The sequence below is a fragment of the Daktulosphaira vitifoliae genome, unplaced genomic scaffold (assembly GCF_025091365.1).
Source record: "Daktulosphaira vitifoliae isolate Bord-2020 unplaced genomic scaffold, ASM2509136v1 Scaffold_4, whole genome shotgun sequence".
NCBI classification, from domain to species: Eukaryota; Metazoa; Arthropoda; class Insecta; order Hemiptera; family Phylloxeridae; genus Daktulosphaira; species Daktulosphaira vitifoliae.
This window is the reverse complement of record NW_026099575.1, coordinates 37089743-37111572: the sequence shown is the minus strand read 5'-3', so window position 1 is coordinate 37111572 and position 21830 is coordinate 37089743. Positions and strand designations below refer to the sequence as shown.

At 23.2% G+C, this 21830-nt stretch overlaps 2 protein-coding genes across 4 annotated transcripts; both read right to left on the bottom strand.

Moving 5' to 3' along the window:
• Positions 1–426: 426 nt before the first annotated feature.
• On the bottom strand, positions 427–11738 carry LOC126905780 (uncharacterized). 3 transcript variants are annotated; one of them, XM_050685826.1, is made up of 13 exons: positions 11591–11738; positions 10343–10456; positions 10185–10207; positions 9737–9773; positions 9539–9621; positions 4420–4564; positions 3915–4330; positions 3592–3850; positions 3383–3531; positions 1901–2021; positions 936–1161; positions 739–875; positions 427–683 (listed from the first exon to the last, which is right to left on the bottom strand). In XM_050685826.1, the coding sequence occupies exons 4-13, from the start codon at positions 9764–9766 to the stop codon at positions 555–557; spliced, it is 1695 nt and encodes a 564-aa protein (XP_050541783.1). In that variant the 5' UTR covers positions 9767–9773; positions 10185–10207; positions 10343–10456; positions 11591–11738; the 3' UTR covers positions 427–554. The 3 variants fall into 3 exon arrangements, with proteins under 3 accessions (XP_050541783.1, XP_050541780.1, XP_050541781.1); XM_050685823.1 differs by lacking the exon at positions 10185–10207; XM_050685824.1 differs by lacking the exon at positions 10185–10207 and having other exon boundaries at positions 11587–11728.
• A 732-nt stretch (positions 11739–12470) lies between these two features.
• On the bottom strand, positions 12471–19527 carry LOC126905776 (uncharacterized). Its single transcript, XM_050685812.1, has 11 exons — positions 19209–19527; positions 18552–18588; positions 18116–18204; positions 15337–15466; positions 14581–14948; positions 14254–14521; positions 14042–14190; positions 13806–13926; positions 13510–13738; positions 13300–13436; positions 12471–12945 (listed from the first exon to the last, which is right to left on the bottom strand). The coding sequence occupies exons 1-11, from the start codon at positions 19367–19369 to the stop codon at positions 12817–12819; spliced, it is 1818 nt and encodes a 605-aa protein (XP_050541769.1). The 5' UTR covers positions 19370–19527; the 3' UTR covers positions 12471–12816.
• Between the last annotated feature and the right edge of the window lie 2303 nt (positions 19528–21830).

Genomic DNA, 21830 nt, shown 5'->3' with positions numbered 1-21830 from the left:
AATTAAAAAATGTTTCAAGTTGTATTTTATGGTATAGATAACAAAATTAATAAATTCAAAATTTATATAATTTAAATAATTATCACCAATAAAATTGAAAATTATTTTTAATTTTTATTTAGTTTTGTTGAAAACTATTCTACTAAAATGTTATTTTATTAAATATTAGTTTGATTCCATTAAAAAAAAAACATTGACGTATTATTCAACAATGTATTCTTTATACATAATATATTCAATTCTGAAATTAAAATAATCTTACATAAGACAATATTTACTTACTACAATTAATATTAAAACGAAATAACTAAAATTATTAAGTGTATCGAAACAAAATATACTATTGTTCCATCTTGTAAAAAATTTTATTTACAAAGAAAAAATATAATTATCACATAACAAATAGTCTTTCCTTCTTAAAACTGAACAAAAAATAATTAACTTTAACAATTAATAAATAACTAATATTCAAAACAATTTCAATATCCACTAAGGAAATAGGAACATCAAGTAATTTAATAGTACATAAAAATATGTTTTTGTAGAAAAAAAAATTATTGCCAAAATTCAATACTATTACTACCATCATTTAGTGTAGATTTGAGTATATAAGAACGAGGACATTCAGGTAAGTCATTAGATTTTAAAGGACTCCAATCTTGATTTAATTTTTGTGAAACAACCTAAAAACCAAAATTTTTTTATTAATAATTCAAATACTAGTTTTAATTAATTTACCTTTTTTATTTTAAAAAGTTTAATTTTATTCCATGGCCGATTAAGGCACATATCACTTTCCATGATATCAAATCGTTTTAAATTACTCCCTCTCAATCGTGCAATTACACATACATCTAAAGGATCCATAAAGTATCCTGAACAAAAATACTATAAGTCTTTATATATATATTACATAAAGAATTTTTAAATTCTACCAATAATAGTAAGTTCTGACAATTTAGTACAATGTGCAGAAAGAGGCAAAAGAGGATTCATATCTTCATCTATTTCAACATTAATATCATCAATATTTTCTACAGGTTCAAAAGGACCTTCCATTAAACAAGCTGGATTAGTAGTACCATGGCTATCTACCCATGTTAAAGAGCGTAAAGTATTTCTATAATGTTGCTGAATAAAACTGATTGCTTGAGTATTCAACTAAAAATTTAAAAATATTACATACAGAAAATATAATTGAAAAAAGGTATATTATTTTTTTTTAAATTTAGGAAAAAAATCATAGTCGACAATAATTATAACATTAAATTAATTATTTTAAAAATTCAAAAGTGAAAATAGTAAAATGTTTTGGGTGTAAGGTTGAGATTTCTTGACTAAAGTATTCACAATAACTTTATAATATCTCAATTTAAACACATACTTTGGTATCAATATTTGATGTATTTAAATTCTTCATTTTCACCATGAGGACAAATCTAGAGGTCAAATTTTTTTTTTTTCAAATTAAAGTATATTATATTAGCTTTAATTTAAGATATATATAAATGTGTCAGTATTTCCAGAACACTCTCAAAAGTTAAGTTGAAAAAGTTGAGCTTATAAAACGGTAAAGATTGAACAGATTTAAAAAATATTTGTATAATAACACAAAATTTCAGATGTTAAGTCACAAACACTTATGTTAGCAAACATTTTTTAAAAAAATCATTGAAATTTTAGAACACAAGCTGTGAGTGGGAATAATTTTGCAACTTTTGCCAATAATTTTTCTGAAGTGACAAAACAGAATGCTTTCTATGAAATAAAGAAATTTGAAAATCAGAGCACACTAAGTAATTTTCCCAGAAAAGCATTTTTTTTCCTAATTCTATCATAATTATGATTTTTGAACTATTTCATCATAATAAAAAAATACAGATTTTAAAATTAATCATACCATACTGCAGAAAAGTACTTTAAGTTGCACTAGAGGTATAGATGGTCTTAAAATCTTGGTATGTAAATATTGAACAACATCAGGACAGCTTATAATTGTTAGCTTTACCTCAACTTCTGGGCTAAAAAATAAATAATTAAATTTAGATACCATTAAAATTTTATAGATAGTATAGTTAAATGCTAAGTACAAAAAAATGCAGGGTATCATTAAAAAATATTTAAACTAATATATCAATTAAGAATACCATTTTTAAATTATTAATTAGAATAACTATTTTCTTTTTTTTTGCTTTTTACAGCCCATTAAAGGCCATTATGGTCTCTTCTAAAAAGAAGGATTGTTAATCTTAATTGTTAATACTCTAAGGCAGAAGGTTTGTACATCACTAGAAAAAGGAATGTGACTCAAATTACTGGACTTATGTCTTGTTCAGCAAATGGAAATGCCTGTCACTGAGTCTTGACTCTATGATAAGAATGGACATATGTAAACTCCCTTAAAAATTTAACTGATATTGAATCGTATGTAATAGTAGTAGTAAGACTCCCAAAATTTAAATTGCTTCCAAATTACCAATATGTTCAGGAGTCCACTAAAAATCAATTTGACAATATAACTAGTATTTTTTTTTTAATTAAAATACTTTTTTTTACAATAAAACTTTGTGCATTTCATAATACTTATAATAACATATTACAGATATAAAATACTCATTTCACAATTACACAAATTACCTATTGTAACTTTATTTGTAGTTATATATTTATATTATTTTATTTTACATTATTAAACTAAATCATTTTAATGACGTAATAATGAGAAACTACTTTAATTAAATCAAATTTAGAAATTATTTTTTCTGTATAAGTTTTTATAAATTTAAAAATAAATGTAGCTACCACTGATATTTAATATTTTGAAAGGTATAAAGACTTATGAATACTTTGTAGTTCTATATATAATTCTAATTGAATATTTTAAAAAGCATCTATAATTAAAAATATATTTAGATAACTATGGTTGAATTCTTTATTAAAATGCGAGTGAAATGACTCGCACACATTTTTAGTTTTAATAAATTTGATGGAGTTTCAGTTCGATCTTTAAGCAGTAAGTTTATCTAATTTGTAACATAAGTATTCAATAAAAAAAAAACAAATCTTAACAATTGTTTTAAAATTTAATTACTTAGTGAATGATCTTATTTATTTTATAATTTATTGTTATTATTTATTTAGTTTTTAGAATTTATTTATTTAGTAAATGTATTCATAGAGGTAATAATGTGGCAGTTAACTTTTTAGGGGACTTTATATAGGAGTAATTCAGCAGCAGTTTAATTTTTAGTGAAATTTACATACAAGTGATTTGGTGACAATTAATTTTAAGGAAGTTTAAAATTATAAGACTGTGTTAAGCAAATTATATACTTATCAATACAAATTTATTTGACATGCATATTGAATATAAAAATATTACCAACTATTTTTCAGTTCCAACCAATAGTTATCATGTAGTTCTGACACAGGATCTTCAAGAACATGCAAAACTAACAATTTTAATTTCTTCATTACACTCATAGCAGGGAATAATTGTGATGTGACAAAATTAAAGTCTAAACTAAATACCTATAGCAAAAAATATCTTTATAGTTCAATTTCAAACAGTTCTGCTCAACAAGAGAATACTTGTAAATTAGTGAGCATCAAGAAACTATCCAAAGGATCAAAAGGAATTGTTTCTGATAGGTCATATCTTTCACCACAAGAAGCTAATTCAAGACAACGAATAACATCTTTATTGTTTTTCGATAATTTTAATATGAGTTCTTTCCAAGTATTAAAAACAATGCCTTTATAACTAAAACCCTCTAAGGACTTAGTTACAGTTATTAATTTAATTATATTAGATTCTAATGATTTCGAAATACATTTTAATTCTCCATTACTGAAATTATTAAAAATAAAACAAAACTTATAACACTTTTTTTAAATTTTAAACATATAATTACCTCTCTAGTGATGTGCTAGAATATACCGGTTCAATAATCAAACTTTTTAGTAATCCATTATTTTTTAAACTTTGTACAACTAAGATAGCTAATTTAAAACATGATACACTGCAAATTTCTAAAGGTATTGTAACATGGCTTGCTAGAGGTATAATGTTAATGTTAAAATATAGTATACGATCTTGAACACTGAAAATATCATTTTTTGTCGTTATAGGAATCCTAATGTTAATCCAAAATGCAGGATGAAATAAAGCTTGTCTCCAATTTTTACAAGATGATGATGCTTTAATTCTTTCTTTTTGAGGAAGTTTTTTAAATATTAAGTGTAATACTGTACTAGGTAAATTATTCCATTTACTGAATGTTGCCACTATTTCTTTATCAAGTAAAACATAGGGTGACCTAGCTATAAACTGAAAAATAAAATAAAATTATTTTATTAATAAAATTAAATTGAAGAAAGAAAAACCCATAAGTACTCCCTTTTTCTTTGTTAACATACTTTTTGAGCATATTTGGATAAATTTTCTAAAATAAATTTTTCAACATCATATATAGCTTTTTTTAAATCTGTTGTTTTGGGGTTCTTTTTATATACATGTTCATGTTTAAAATATGGTCGGATTGAGCCAGTTTTTATCATGGCACTAAAATAATAAAATATCAAAGTTTCATTAAAATTTTACACTAATTCTTCATTGCTTGAATTCAGTGGCACAAAAAAGGAGTTATAAAATCTTCTATTGTCTCTAATAAGACAAAATTGATTTTTTTTTAAATTGTAAAACAGTCATATTTTAGCGCTTTTCTTGCATACATTTTTGATGAAACAATAACAATTTTAGGATAAGTACTTATTTAATTTACAAGGATTTTAATAAATAGAGTAAGTATGTAGAATGTGTAAGTATAGCTTGTAGTTGTGTATATTTTAAATAAATACTCTACCCATGTTACATACTTACTCTATTAGAGTATTAAAATGTTTGTAACTCAATAAGTATTTATACTAAAAGTTGTTATCGACATATCAAACATTTTTGTAAGAAAAAACTGGTTATATAGAAATTAAAAATATTTTTTCATATTAGTGACAAATAATATAATAGTATGGACGTGGGAGAGTTGGGATGAGTATTGTTGATATTTGACAGTGATTAAAATCACTATCAAAAGAAATGTTTTGATACAAATCTGTGTATAGTGTTTAATGTTAAGAAATTGCTGGATAATTATAAAAGCAACATTAACTCCTATTTCCATAATTATATCCTGATTGGTAGTTATTAGACTTAAAAGAATAATACAAGAATAAATACTAATTATAGTAATTAAATTTAGTATGAAATTGATATCCAATAATTTAATATTGTAATTTTTTCTCCGTAAAAATCACAATATAGTATATTTCATTACTTCTATGGTAAATATGAATAAAAATTGAAAGGGCTTGATGCAATACTTTATAAAAAAAAATGTTTGTTACTTATGAATACACTGGTCTACAAGGAACAATTATCAGAATTAAAAATATACTTTTCTAAATCAATTTTTCGCACAGTTTTCAAATTTGCAATTAGACTTGTTCTACCACTTCTATTTTTTGATATTATTACTAATTGGTAAAAAATAAGTATCTTATTATATAATAAAACAAGGAAAAAACGCTTTACTGGAAAAATTACTTAGTGTGCTCGGGTTTACAAAATTTTTTTTTCCAACGAAAGTACTCAGTCACAAGACTCTGGGAAAATGATTGGCAAAGGTCAGAAAATTTTTAGCGCTCGCCCTCAAGCGTTTTAAAATAATGCTCGCTGACACCTGCATTTTACGAATTAAGATTTGAAATTTTCATCATATCCGTCCAATTTCAATATTATTAATTAATATGGGTATTGCCTCATTCCTGCGCATATTGTTATTGTGACCCTTAACTTGTAAAATATGAATTTTTACGATTTAATTTTCTATTTAAATCATTTTTAATATAATTTATTGTTGTCATATATGAAATTATTGTGTTAGTTTATTAACTATCTTTTCGTTTTGATATTATGTTTTGTTATTTTTATATATTATCTTTAGTTTATTAAACATACAGATACTTTCTGATGATTTAAATATGTTTATAATACAAATTTGTTGATATGTTTAATCAAGTTTATTGTCAGCTTGCTGTTCAATTGTACTTTTTTGGCTTTGAACTTTTTTTTTTTTTATTCAGAGTTTATAATAGGTTTTTTAATTTGCGCATAGCACTACATTTTGTATATTTTATCAAGAAATTTTATATTTATTGATGGACTCATTACTATAGCAAACTCTTATAAGTTATTTTAAATTAAACAAACAAAAATAAAATTTAATTACTGAAATAGCATGTTTTTTAACTACGGCAGCCGTTACACGTAGAAGATAAGTCTTTTATTTTTATTTTTCATTTATAGTACATAACATAAGCTTTAATTTGATACATGTTTGAAGGACACAGTATTTGCGGAACATTTTCAAAAGTTAAGTTTAAAAAGTTCATACGTATGTTTTAGGTTTTGAACGTCCTGTATAAGGGGAAAATATCCAATTAAAAAAAAAATATGTATATGATATTACCATGACTTTTAGTTTAACTTGCAAACTTGAATATGACATCATTAAATAGGAAATTTTATAAGAATTAAAAAAATTGTATTGTTAAGATTAATATGCAGTCAGGAAATTTTATGATCACTTTTTATAGTAAATTTATCAGTAAAGCTCAATATTTTTTTGCATTTTTATCTTAATATATCACTTATAGTAATAATTAATCTATGAATAATTTCTATGTAATTTTTGGTGTTTAAAAAGATTCTACAATTAAAATATTCAGAACTTAATTAGTTTTAATGATTTACTTTAACTAAAAAAACAAATCAAAAGTTTTTAAAAGATCTACTCAATTGAGCGTATAACAAAATTTGATTATAGTTGTAATCCATTGTTAAATTCAAGTGAAACTAAAAATAATTTTTGTTAGAAATTTTTTATATGGCAACAAAATTCATTCCCACTTGGGGTTCGAACTTTGTACACCAAGCATGAAAGACACAAGTGTTATTGACTCGGCACCGTACACTGTTTTGTTCGGTAGATAAAAATGACAATTCAAGTTAATTTAAATTTTAAAGTTATTTTTCTCGACTTAAAAGAGGCAAAAAATTTTAAATAAGTTTATCTCTATATGCTATGTCAATTAGGTTTATATAATATTTACAAAATTCAGTGTACTCCTTTTGTATGGTATTTTTAAATAAAAAACCTAGCACAGTGGAGATATGGCATAGTTGGGTCCAGTATAGATGATATCTGACAGTGATTAAAATCACTATCATAAAAAACGATTCAATGCAAATCTGTAGATAATGTTTAATTTTAAAAAATTAATGGATTATTCCAAAATCTACATGATTTCCTATTTCATTATTTATATTTTGATTAGTAGTTATTAAACTTAAAAGAATAATATAAGAATAAATACTAATTATAGTAATTAAATTTAGTATGAAATTGATATCCAATAATTAAGTTTTATGATTTATAAGTGTAATATATGAATAAATAAATAAATAAATATATATATTAATAATATATAAATATAAATAATACTTATCTTAAAAAAATTATAATGATCCATACATTATTCAAAAAGTTATAGCATTATAAAGTTAAAAATATAAAAAAGAACTTTTTTACAAAAATTTTATTTTTTGTAATAAATTTGATGTCTGTTTTCACCGAGAAGACAAAATAAAGTCAAATTTAATTTTCTAATATTCAAGTATATTACATGAGCCTTAATTTAAGATATATATAAAAGTGTCAGAGTTTCCCGAACACTTTAAAAAATTAAGTTGAAAAAGTTCTACTTTCTATATGAATTTTTCAGATTTGACCCCCACCCCTGTATATAAGGTAATGGTTTTCTTTAAAAAAAAAATATGTCGAAATGAAAGAAGTAATTAAATATTATTTTTCATGAAAAAATTGTATTGATCCATGTTTTCAAAAAGTTATAGCATTATAAAGATAAAAATGTAAAAAATAAAATACAGAATTTTTACACAAAAATAGCATTTGGTAACTTTTTTCACTGTGAAGACAAAATTAAGTCCAAAGTTTTTTTTTCCATAATAAAGTACAATACATTAGCTTTAATTTAATATATACATAAAAATGTCAGACTTTCCAAAACACTTTCAAAAGTTAATTTTTTGTGAAAAAGTTGTCATTTTAAATCCCCCCTTGTGGGCAGTTATAGGGTCATATTTATAAAAAAAATATAGCAAATGATAGGTAAAAACATCAAGCATATTTAAAAAAAAATTGTATTGATTTGGTTATTTTTAAAAAAGTTATGTCAATTTTAAGTAAAAAAAATTGAAAAAAATTCGAAAATTAGCAATTTTTATATTTAAAATTTTTTTGGAGGTTTTCCTCATTTACAGAGAACGAGGGAAATTTTTTCAATTTTTGAGTATAATGCCTTCGATTAGATATGATTTGTGATTTTTTGACGTATCATTGAAAGAAATTGGTTCGATAAGAACTGAGAAAAAGTGGTAACCGACACAAAAAAAACACAATATAGTAAAACTAATACCTTCTCAACTTCACATCAAAACTAAAATAAAATATAAAATTCGAGAATTTTAACACAAAAATAGTATATTTTTGCATACGGATTCTATTATCACCATGAAGACCAACTAAAGTACGAAATTTTTTTTTTCATAATAAAGTATGTTATATAAGCTTCAATTTAAGATATATATATCAATGTCAGTATTTCCGGAACATTTTCAAAAGTTAAGTTGAAAAATTTAAGTTTTGTAAAAAAATTGTTATTTTGAATCCCTCTTATGGGCGGGTAAAGGGTCAGATTTAGAAAAAAATTATATCAAATGAAAAGGAAATATATCAGGTGTCTATAAGAAAAAATTATTTTGATTCGTTAATTTTTCAAAAAGTTATGGCAGTTTTAAGAAAAAAAATGTCTAAATGTATAGATTTTAAAAATCGGTGTTCTTTGGAAGATTTTCACCATTTACGGGGAACGAGTCAAAAATTTTTAATTTTTGAGAGTAATGTCTTCAAATAGATATGATTTGTGATATTTTGACGTATCATTAAAAGAAATCAGTCTAGTGAAAGCTAAGAAAAAGTTGTGACAGACCCAAAAAAAAATAAATAAACAAATCATGGTAAAATTAATATCTTCACAGCTGCGCAGCGAAGTTAAAAGTTGAAAAAATGTCCAAAATTACCAATTTTCAAAATTGTAATTTTTGGGGGGATTGTTCATCAAAATCGATCCAGTGAGAGCTGAGAATAAGTGGTAACAGACACAAAAAAAACACATCATAGTAAAATTAATACCTTTTCAGTTTTGCATCGAAGCTAAAATATGCTTATAATATAGTTCAAAACTATAAAAATTATTGAGAAAGAAAAAGTAACATAATATTGTTATATCAAGTTATTAAAAATGTCAAAACCTGGTGGAACATCATACGTTAATAAGTTCTAATAATAAAATATGTATTTATATTGATATTGAATTTAATTATAAATAAATCACTCACTAATCTTCAGTTCCAAAAAAAAAAACACACTTTTTTCCATGTATATCAATATTTTGAAATATGTCAGGAGGGGGAACTGATATCTAAAAATAAATATTAATTAATATATTAATTATCATAAACTTATTTTTAACTTTTTAATTAAATTATGTATGTCTGTGTATATATATATCTTTTAAATAAAACTATAGTACTTACAATTCCAGGCCAAGGAGGAAACCCCTTCATTTTTGCCCTAAAATAAAAAAAACATAGTAAAAATGTAAAATTCATATGAAGTAAATTAAAATACTAACAAAATTAGTGCTAAATCACAATTTAAATCAAAAATAAAATCAATGAAATAAAAATGAAAAATTAAATTGTTATATAATAGAATTTTTCTTTATTCAAATTAATGTTTTTTTATTACAATAGACAAAAACAAGACAACATTGCTACTAAAAAGATATATCACTTACAAAATGCAATACTATGTAAATAAATCATTTCATTTTATGAAATTTTACTTTTCCATCAAAATAATTTATAGATTAGTTTTAAACGATTTTGAATAAAATACAAAATTGTGTAAAGGTATCTTTACATGGTATTGCACTTAGCGTAACAGCATTTATTTGTATCAAAACAATCAAGCAAAAATTACTTTAAATGTACTTTGAGAAATTACTGAAAATGAAACTAAAAATTAATAGTTGCAAATATATTAATTATTACATCATTACAATATATATTTACTAAAAATAATTATATTTAAGTTGCCCAAACATAACTTATTTAATTTAAAAATATATATATACGTACCAAACAAGATCGCCAACATTGTACAACTCTGTCATATTATTGGATATTAAATGGTAGAATTAATATTGAATGGTATTATAATTTGATAATATATTTATTTTTATCTTATTGGATCTAAAATAAAAATATATATTGCCCATTTAATGTACTAATTTTAATGTATAATGTAGTTTCGAAAAAAAAAATTAAAAGAGCCTATCTTTCCCTAAAATTATATTTTTATTATATTACATATAATTTTTCCAAATTTATGAACCAAATCTTCCCAAACTACATGCATATATATAAATATATTTTATAAAGACTCAAATATTGAATTATACAATAATTTCAGATATTTTCATACAATAAAAATGGATGATAATATTCTGTATTAGCTGGATAAACTTATACTATATAAATAGAAATTTTTAATATACTAAATTAAGGGTGAAATTTGTATACCTCTAAAATTAAAATAGCTACAAGACCTTCAAATTTTAGAAAACTATGTTCATTCAAAAATTCACGACATATACTAGCATACACTATTGTATTATTTTGGTGAACAGATTATTTGAAATTAATTTATATTTGATAAATAATAGCTAAAATTTTATAAAAAAATTTGGATATATTATAAAATTAAAAACATGACAATACTCCATTTAAAATGGCATCCATCAAATATAATTCAAACTCGTTTGTTGAGAATTCTATACAGTTTGGCATCTCCCATAAAATTAATAAATGATTCAATTTTTTTTTTTGTTTTATTAGAAAATGTCATTTATTTAAGATATTAAGATATAAGTTGATTAAGCAGCTTCTAATATCTAATTTTTATGAGTACAAAATAGTAAAAATAGTAACATCATAATGAAAATGGGGATTTTGCACATATTATTTTAAACACAGCTATTGAATAGCTAAATAAATTACCAATGTAATTTGAATCCAATGTAAAATATTTAAAAAAAAAATTTCTCCAAAGATATTCAATTTTTTTTTAGATAACTACACTAAAAATAAGTTTTTATTACAAACTTAGATTTATATATGGTGACAACAAATATAAGGACCAGAACATTTTAATCTAAAATAAAATCTGCTAAATATTCTAAGAGAAAAAATGCATTTACAATTATCCCAATCATTTAAACTTACCCTAAAAATTCGCCCTAAATACAAATTCTACTTTATGAAATGTCATTATTACTTAAATCATATAAATAATAGTAATAGTAAACATTACAAAAATATACCTACTTAATTAGAAAGAACAGTATAACTGCTAACAAGTGTTCATTCAATAAATCTTAATACGATCGGTTCAAATTATATCTTTGTTTTATAACTAGAAATATAAATAGTTGTTATAGATACAAGTCCTACATTTTTAACTTTAATATTATTTTTATATTAAGATAATAACATTTGTTTATTCTATGATAATATTATTTTGTTATCTATTATCCCATAAATGTTCAAATTCCCTCTATTATATGTACGTTGAATTTCAAATTATTGATTCCGTTTATTACTTTAGTTATTTAAACATAAACATAAAGATTTCCATCAAATGAGTTAAATCTCAAATTTATTATATTAAATTGAAATCGTAGAAATTTCTGTCAAGTATAAAAACTGACTCAGTATACTTCTAGCTATGGATATAAACAAATATAAGGATAAATATTACATACCCCATAATCTGATTGATACTAAACTGTTGGGGAAAGTATATTAAGTATTAAATATGACACTATCCAAAACTATATCTATAAATTATATCCAAACTACAAGACGTGAAATAAAATTAAAAATTAATACGAATTTTTTTTATCTTAAAAAATTAGTCTGTAAAATAAAAACGTGTGTTAAGAATTTATTTACACATGGAGTCGTTTTGACAATATGGTATTGGAGGTACCACGCATCCTCCCACTTAAAAATTTTTCAATATTTTAAGTTGCTAGAAAAATTTATTTATGTTAATAAAAATTACACAATTTAAAAAATTAATCAGCAAGTATAAATAATTTTTTACCTCTTCCTTTTTCTATAATTTTCCCTTAAGGGCGGCAAAATTTCAAATCAGTTTTTCCAATAGTTACAAATCTATTCTAATAGATAAAAAGACCATAGATATTATAGTTTAGTCATAAATAAATTTATTACCAAAATTTTAATTATTTAAATAAGTTCACAACTAATCTTATAATGTAACTTAAAACAATTTACATAACACTTAATTTTGTTCTTTTAAACACATAATAACTAACTGATTTAAACAAAATTTCACATTATATCTTTCATCTTGAAAGACTATATTAATAACAATTAGTATACCAATAGATAATAAAGTAGGAACATAATAACTTTATGTTAATAAATTATTAAAATAAAATGTATAAGTCACAAAAAACAAATTAAATCTTTAATTTAACAAAATAGGTCGTATAACTTCCAAAAGAAGACCATCTTTAAGTTAGCTATGAACATGCACTACAATTAATCTGACTATTTTCCAGTAGACACTGTTTGGCAAATGTCATATGGTATTTAGGCAAATCATTATTTGTTAATGGTTTCCAAGTTCTTTGCAGCCATTTAGACACAATCTAAAATTATTTATAATTAATATAAAGATAAGAATTAATCTATAAATGATATTAAACAAAATAGTACAAAAATAATGAATCTAAGTATCAATACAAAAAAAAAAAATCAGTTAAAATATATTTTATTTTTATTTTAAAGAACTTAGATATTTTTTTTTAGATATCCCTTCTATATATATTTAACAAATTTTTTCTAATGATATTTTAAAAAAATTTCAAAGAGATACACTATAAAATATTTTTTATTTATCACTTATTATATCAATTACATGATATTAATAATACAAAAATATTGATATTAGAAAATTCCTAATATGAATATATTGTTTTCAGTCATATTGATATTTAAATTACTTCTTTCACTTTTTCAATAGATATTTTACTCCAAGGACGATCATTGCATATGTCACCTTCCATAAGTATAAAACGCTCTAAACAAGAACCTCTATACTTTGCTATAGAACAAACATCCGATGGATCTATAAAATAACCTAAAATTTATATTAACATATAAATTTATTATGAAAAAAAAATAAATCATATTTTGTATAATTTTTTTGTTACCCATCATAACAATTTCAGTAAGATTTTTACAATTTAAGGCAAGTGACACAAGAGCATTAACACTATCATTTTCAAGATCTTCATTATTTACTACCTCAGTTATACTGTTTAAATTTAAAGTACCATTAATTAGACAATAAGGGTTTGTTGAACCATGTCGATCAACCCATATTAAAGATTTTAAAGTATCCTTATAGTGTTGTAAAGCTAATAGAGCTTGAACATTGCCCTATATAATAAATATATAATTAATTACTTAACTATTAAAACATTAAATTTGATATTTTTATGCTTACAATTTCACAAAATAATACTTTTAAATGTGTTAAAGGCATGGATGGGCTTAAAAGTTTAAGATGCAATTGCTGAGTCACTAAACTACATTCTATTACTGCAATTCTTAACTCAAGTTTTGGACTGCAACAAAAATTATAGCAACAGAAAAATCTTAGTAAAATATAAATAGAAAAAGAAACTATAACATATAGCTATTAGTATAATAAAAAAATAATGTATATTCGATTTTACAAACCAATTTTCTTTTAATTTTTTCCAAAAGACATCTTCATGTTGCATGTCAATATCATCATGAATAAATAATTCTAGAATTTCTAGCAATGGCATATTATGTAATGCTGTTAATAATTCAAACGTATTTCTAGTGTAATCTAAACTTAATACCTGTAAATAAAAAATTATAAATGAGAATAATTGTTTAATGTATAACGATGGATTATACAAAACCTGCATAAAATTGAATGATTTAAAATAATCATAAATATTTATGCTCTTATGCTGTGGAATTTCTGCTGGTTCTAGTATCCCAGCAAGATTTAAGGATTTTAATTTTTGACTATTTTTAGATAAATAAAAAATTAATTTTTGCCAAGGGTGAAATGTTTTAAAACCGTAACTAAATCCTTCAAGGTTTTTTATTCTCCGCATTAGTCTTTTGATTTCATCCTCTAATTGTCTTGAGAGTGACCATTGATGATTTATATCTTCTTGAGGTCTGGAAAAAACAAAAATTATGTACTTGTATTTTAAGATAAATTACAAATACAAACTTACAGATCATAAAATAATTCACAATGTAATGGATTTATTTTAAGATTTTTTAGGACCAAACTAGATTGTAATTGTTTAATAAATTCTAGAGCCCATTCAAAACACTGTTGATCACACGTATCAAATGATATACATACATCTTGAACTATTGTAATAATACTAGTTTTTAAATATTCTAATCTCTTTTCATCTATACTGCCATTGAGTTCAGGCATTATTTTAACATGTAAATAGTGAATGAAATGTTTGTAAAATATGTGCCTCCAATGAACACATACAGTTGATGCTTTTAATACATTTTTAGGAGATAGATAAGAATAAATATTGAGTAATATTGATTCTGGTAACCACCGAACAGATTCTCTTTCATTCTAAAAAAGAATTTAATCAAATATAAATTTAAAATCATTTTAAACTTTAAAGATAACAATAAAAAACTATGATGTTTTATCTAAAATAAAACTTATTATCAACTTAACAAACAAATTAATTAATATACTATGAATAAATCTACAATAGAAACAAAAAATATTACTACAACCTATTTAAGTAAATAGCGCTATAGATCAAAAGTAGATATTAATAATACAATATAATTGGTTTTATTATATTCTAAACTGAATATTCCTTGTAATTTTTAAAACAATGAATTCATGTTAAAACTGTAATAAAATTGTTTATATATCTTTGTATATATTAATTATTATAATGACTTAAATAAAAATTATAAAATATTAAGTTTAAAAATAAGTGTCTTACTTTTTTTTTATTTGATAAATACATTTCAATTGATTTACAAGCATCTTTGAACTTTTTCGTTTTACAACGGTTAGAATATTCACTTTTATAATGTAAATAAGGTTTTAAATTTTTTCTATCAACCCATGCACTGAAAGAAAATATTGAAGTGAATGATTTTAATTAAAAGAAAACAGTAGCATAATTGGGACTAATATATATAATATCTGACAGTAATTAAAATCACTATCATACGAAACACTTCAATGCAAATCTGTAGATAGTGATTAATTTTAAGAAATTGGTGGATTATTGAAAAGCAAAATTCTAACTCAAAAATAATTGTGACAGGCAAAGATTTTTACTGAATTGTCAAATGTTTGTTGCATTCATTTTTTAATAAAATTGGCAATTTAAGCTGATTCAAATGTTAAACTTAATATTTTCGACTTAAAAGAAAAAAAAAATTGAAATAAGTTTAACTTTATATTTTATGTCAATTAGTATTATATAATATTCATGAAAATTAGTGTACCCCATTATAAAGTATATTAAAATAAATTAAAATACAAAACTCAAAATTTTAACACAAAAATGGCATATTTTTGAATATGATAACTATGTTCACTATACCTCGAAATTTTTTTTTTTTTCATAGTATAATACATCACATAAGCTTTAATTTAAGACTAAATAAAAGTGTAAATATTTCTGGAAAATTTTCAAAAATTTTGAATCCCCCAGTGGGCAGATAAAAGATCAGATTTTCATAAAATTTATATAAAATGAAAGTAAAATTTCTAAGATTTCAATATTTAAAAGAATTATTTTGATTTATTCATTTTTCAATAAGTTATGACAATTTTTAGAGAAAAAAAATCGTAAATTTTTGAGTGATTTTCACTATTTACGGAGAACTTATTCAATTTTTGAGGGTAATGTCTCCAACTAGATACAATTTTTTTATCTTCTGACGTATCTTCGAGAAAAAAAGTAGTAAAAAAATATAAAAATTATAACATTATGGTAGATTAATACCTTCTCAGCTTCACATCGAAGCTAAAATACTGTAAAGATCCAGCAAAACGGAGTAGAGGCATTTTTTTGTTTAATATTGATTATATCTGATAGGGATTGAAATCACTGTCTCAAAATGCTTTGATGCGTATTTGAAATAAATTTTTTATTAATTTAACATATCTACCAAAATATTATACATTTACATTTCAAAATTGGTCATTTTTACTGAAAATTGTAATATTTTTAAATTTAATGCCCAATAATTTCTAGAAATCGAAATTCAAAATAGTTTTTCAATATATTGTGTTAACTTTAACTTGATGTAGGTTTAAAGAAGATAGAATTTTTAGAACATTATTTAAAGTTAAAAAAAAAAACATTTATATGATTTTTAAATCCCACAGTACATTGATAAATATTGGATTTAAAAAAAAAGTGATGCATCGGCAAGGTTAATGTCTAAAGTATTATCATTAAAAATTACCCAATAATCCTCCAATTTTCAAAAAATTATTTCAATATAAAGTGAAAACTAAAAATATCAGCATGGATTATTTTATATCATCTATAATTTTTTAGGACATTTCTTTTTTTTACCGGGACTTAGAGGAATTTTTCAAAATTATGGCACTAATAGCTTCAACTAGTTACATTATATAATATTTAACATATGGTAGAAGAAAATTGGTACAATAGGAGGAAAAAAATTTTGTTTATATACAAAATAAAATGCAAAAGAAAATTAATAGCTACACATCAAAATTAAATTTTGATTACATTAAATAACACTTATTTAACAAAATAAAAAAATTATTTAAATTAAAATAAACAGCAATTTTGTAAAAATGTATAAAGGGTGATTCACTTATCATGTACTACTTAATAATTCAAAAAATAATAATAATAATAATAATTTTTTTATTGGTTTCTTTCTTTCAATGTTTTTCTCAATGTATCAACATAAAAAATGTTTCATACTTATCCCTTATAAAGGTATCAGTTGTAATTTTTCAAATGACAACACCCCTAATCAACTATCTTATTTAATAGATAATGATCTAGTAAAGAAAATAACAGTTTGATAACAATGTTTGAACTAATACTTTGGAAGTTGTTCTCATTTTTATACCTAGGTAGGACGAAGAGTATGGTAGGGAAATTACTAATAATAAAAACTGCAGCAGCCATTTTTTTTCTAGTAATTACTTTAAATTGTTAATAACTTCCAAATTACTGGTTTAAAAGTTGTTATCGAACTATCAATTCTTTAACTAGATCATTATCTATTAAATAAAAGTTAATTAAGGGTGTTTCCATTTGAGATATTAAAGTTGACACACAAGATATAAGGGATGAACAAACAATTTTTTTAATGTATTACATTGAGGAAAACATTCAACTAAAAGAAACCAATAAAAATTATTATTATTATTATTATTTTAATTATTAAATAGTTCATGAAAAGTGAACCATTTTGACAAAGTCACTGTTTATTTTAATTTAAATAATTTCATTATTTTGTAATTAGTTAAATAAGTTTTATTTAATGTAATCAAAATTTAATTTTGATGTGTAGTTGAAAAGCTATTAATTTTCTTTTGCATTTTTTTTTTTTTTTTTTATATATATAAGTGATTCATTATAAATTAACCACTTGTATTAATTTGTATAATTTATACATTATATTTAATGTACAAGATCCATCATGGGTAAAAACATTGTATCAATATTTAAATAAGTATATAATAATAAAAACATCTTTGAAAAAATAAATACTCACTATTCATTTGAATCACCTTTCCCAAAAAAATGTACACACTTATAATTGTTGTTAGGTTTACTTTTCATTTTATAAGTAGGATACCAAATCTAAAAAATAAAACAATTAATTAAATTAAAAGTTTTTAAACATTAAATTTTTAATTGTGTTTTTTTTATGCTTGTCAATTGATAGCTTCCTAAGTCGAATAAATTCAGATGTGTAGCTAAGGTAATAACTTCCACACTTTCCAAAATTTTGATAATAACCATTAATCTAGCCAAGTATTAAGTTATGCCCCAACACAAAGCTAAACAAAGTTAGCTAAAGAACAATAACATTTCATTTTATTTTAATAAAATAAATAAAAATAAGAGTCTTAAAAATGTTTGCATTGAGTATTTAGGATTTCTAATACCTACACTAAAACTGGCAATATTAAATTATTGCTACTTACTAATCCTGGCCACCAAGGATAAATCTTCATTTTTACCCTAAAAAAAAAACTGCTTCAATAATTGGTTAAAAGTATTCAAGTATTGTAAAAAAGGTAATGCAGAAGTACTACTTCTTAAATAAAAATCTTAAAAAATACAATGTTCAGAAAAAATAACTTCTTTTCATATTTAATAATAGATAGTTAGTACACTTATATAGTGTATAAAAATGTGGGTTAGATAGAAGAGATATAAGTCAATTTCAATAACTTTCCAGAATTGTCTTTATAATTCTTTATATCATATATATATATATATATATATATATACCAAGCAATTCTGACAAATCCACATACTTTTCTTATAAAAAATTTTCAAAATATTATGAGACACTATATACCTCTATAATTCTGCAGACATTGAAAATGCATTAATATAATTCATTACATAATTTTATTTTTATTTTTAATTCTAAAGAAAGATTAAAATTTAAAATTTGTATTCTCAAGTAATATTTAATTAAAAATAAAACTCATTTAAAAATTTACTTAAACCACATTTGCTACAATCCTCACATATTTTCAAATATATTGCTACAACTTGATATATTTTTTTTATCCTTAACATCCGAGTAATTATGATAGGAAAAATCATTGTGATATATTTCAATAAATTACCAGACAAGGCATCCAATCCAAGGATCTTCATCGTAATAACTGTTAGGGCTTCCTAGTAAGAATTTTCGAGGAGTTTCATAAAAATCATCAAACTCAGATACAGATTCAGTTAATAAACTTTCATTATCCGATGTTGACATAAAGTCATCGTCAGAAGACATTATAACTTGAACAATAAAATATTTAGTTTTAAAATTTTATTAATTTTCATCGCTTCACGATACAGTACACGATCAATTTTCAAGAAATCATAATAGACAAACAAAAAAAAAATGTTATAAATTGAGTTTGTACGATTTTTCTATCACACGTGAATGTGTTTATTGATAAGATAAATAATTAACAATAGAAAATAGATACGGTATCATATGTTCCCAGTCACTATATGGGTATAAATATATATAATTTATAATACAGTTGTATAATAATTCTATAGAATTAATTGTACTGATAATCATTAGTGGGAAAATTTTCGTTCCAAAAAGAATTTAAAAAAGATTTAAGAACGGGTTTTTTTTTTGTAAAAACAAAGCTAGGAACTGTATATTTTAATTTAAAAAATATAGAACGTAAACGAATTTATTTTTATAAAGAACGTGAACGAAATTTACAGCTCTTTCAACTGTTAGTATTTCTAAAAAATGTTTAATTTGTTTCTAGGTTATATAAATAATAATGTACTTTTACATTTACTATCAGATCTGGACTATTAGGCTACAAATTACAAGTTAATATATATAAAAAAAATTGTAAGGAGGGAGAAATTTAGTTAAATCTAACATTTTGTTCAAATTGCGCTTATAAACAGAATTATTAAAATATAACCTATACTTTCATTTAAACCTTAATTTAAAGGAAAATAGTTTTTTAATTCGTGTATTTATTATAATCAATAACAACGGTTTTTTTTAATTATATGTAGACATTTTGAATAAATTTAAAACAATGACAGGGCCTCGAGATGTCGCGTTTACAACCCCTGACAAAATCTTAGGATCGCAATTATATAGTTCGTATCTCATAAAAATATCTAATAACACAAATAATATTATGGGGTGAGGGGAAAAATTTATTTTACATAGAATGCATAGTAATTTTCTTCTCTCTCGTCTTTATCCCAACTACTTGGAATCAGTCACCTGTATCCTAAACCACCACTTAACATGATCTCCCACATAATCTATGCATACAACAGCAGTCCTCATATCACACCCAATTACATCGATGTATAATTGGTAATTTAAAAAAGAGGTGGTTGCTTCTTTTTCGGTCTTCCTCTTCTTCCTTTAATGTTCATTTTCATATATGGAAATTAAATCAGACGTTGTAAGAATGGTTTATAACTATGTTTCCTCTTACATATTCATTCCTTATCCTATCTTCTCTTGTCATTCTATTCATCCATCTAAGCATTCTCATTTCTGCTACACTCATTCTTTGCTCTACTTTCTTGTCAACTGGCCAACACTCTGACCCATACAACATAGTTGGTCTCACTACAGTCTTATAAAACTTACCTTTTAGCCTCATTGAGATTCTCTTATCGAAAAAATCACCAAATGCATGGTAATGTTTTAAATAAATGTCTACCTATTTATGTTTTTTACATAAAATTTTTTTCAACAATTATTTTTGTTAACAACATAGTTCGAAATTTATTGCTATCAATATTTCCTTAAAAGATGCGTGTATTAAACCATTTTGAGAAATTACGACACTGTTAAAGATTATATTAGTGTGTATGGTTTAAAAGTTAAACCCTTATACGAAACACGAGTAATGAGACTGTTTGAATAATGACGATGATGACTACCACTTTAGGGGTTTTAAAGGGACACTGGGGGTTGTATTAAAATGACATAAACGCTGTTGTTATATAAATCATTATACAATTTATTCTGACAAGTATGATGCCAAATGTCAGCATATGGATAATCCTTGTATAAAAGAATCAAGCAAATCGGGAATATCTAAAAACTTTTCGGGTTTAATATAGAAAAAGTAGCAAAGGTGTAAAAGATTTAAAGTTTTTAGCTTACATCGCAAAATTTTTTTTTTCATGTCATCAAATTATATTCATAATGGAGTTACGGATTATGTATTTAAGTTTGAATTTCAAACCCTTTTCATGATAATACCTTCAGCCACCTAGGAGATAACAATATACGTAAATTAAGAGGACGCCATACAGAGAATAAAACGGTTCTAAACAAGTTTAAAATTGATTAAGGGTATACGACGTATAACCCTCAAATTATCACCGAGTGTAACACGCATATCTTTAATGTAGTGTAATGTTAACATTACGCTACATCCCGCCTTTTTTATGAATACTAAATTCCAATATTTGTTTTATTAATATGGATATTTCATAAATTTTCCCCTATTACATAGATAGACTAGGAAAGATCATTTTCAACTTATAAAAATCATTTAAAATTTAAAATACTAGGAAGCACTTCATACTTCAGTACAGCTCGAATAGGTTCAATTTATTTTTCAAAAATGTAATCATTTTAACTTTAATAAGAACTCAATAAAATAACAATTTTTAGTGAATAGCACAAAAAAATATATACAGGAAATAAATCTGCTTATGTAGATTAACCTTTTTTTTATTTA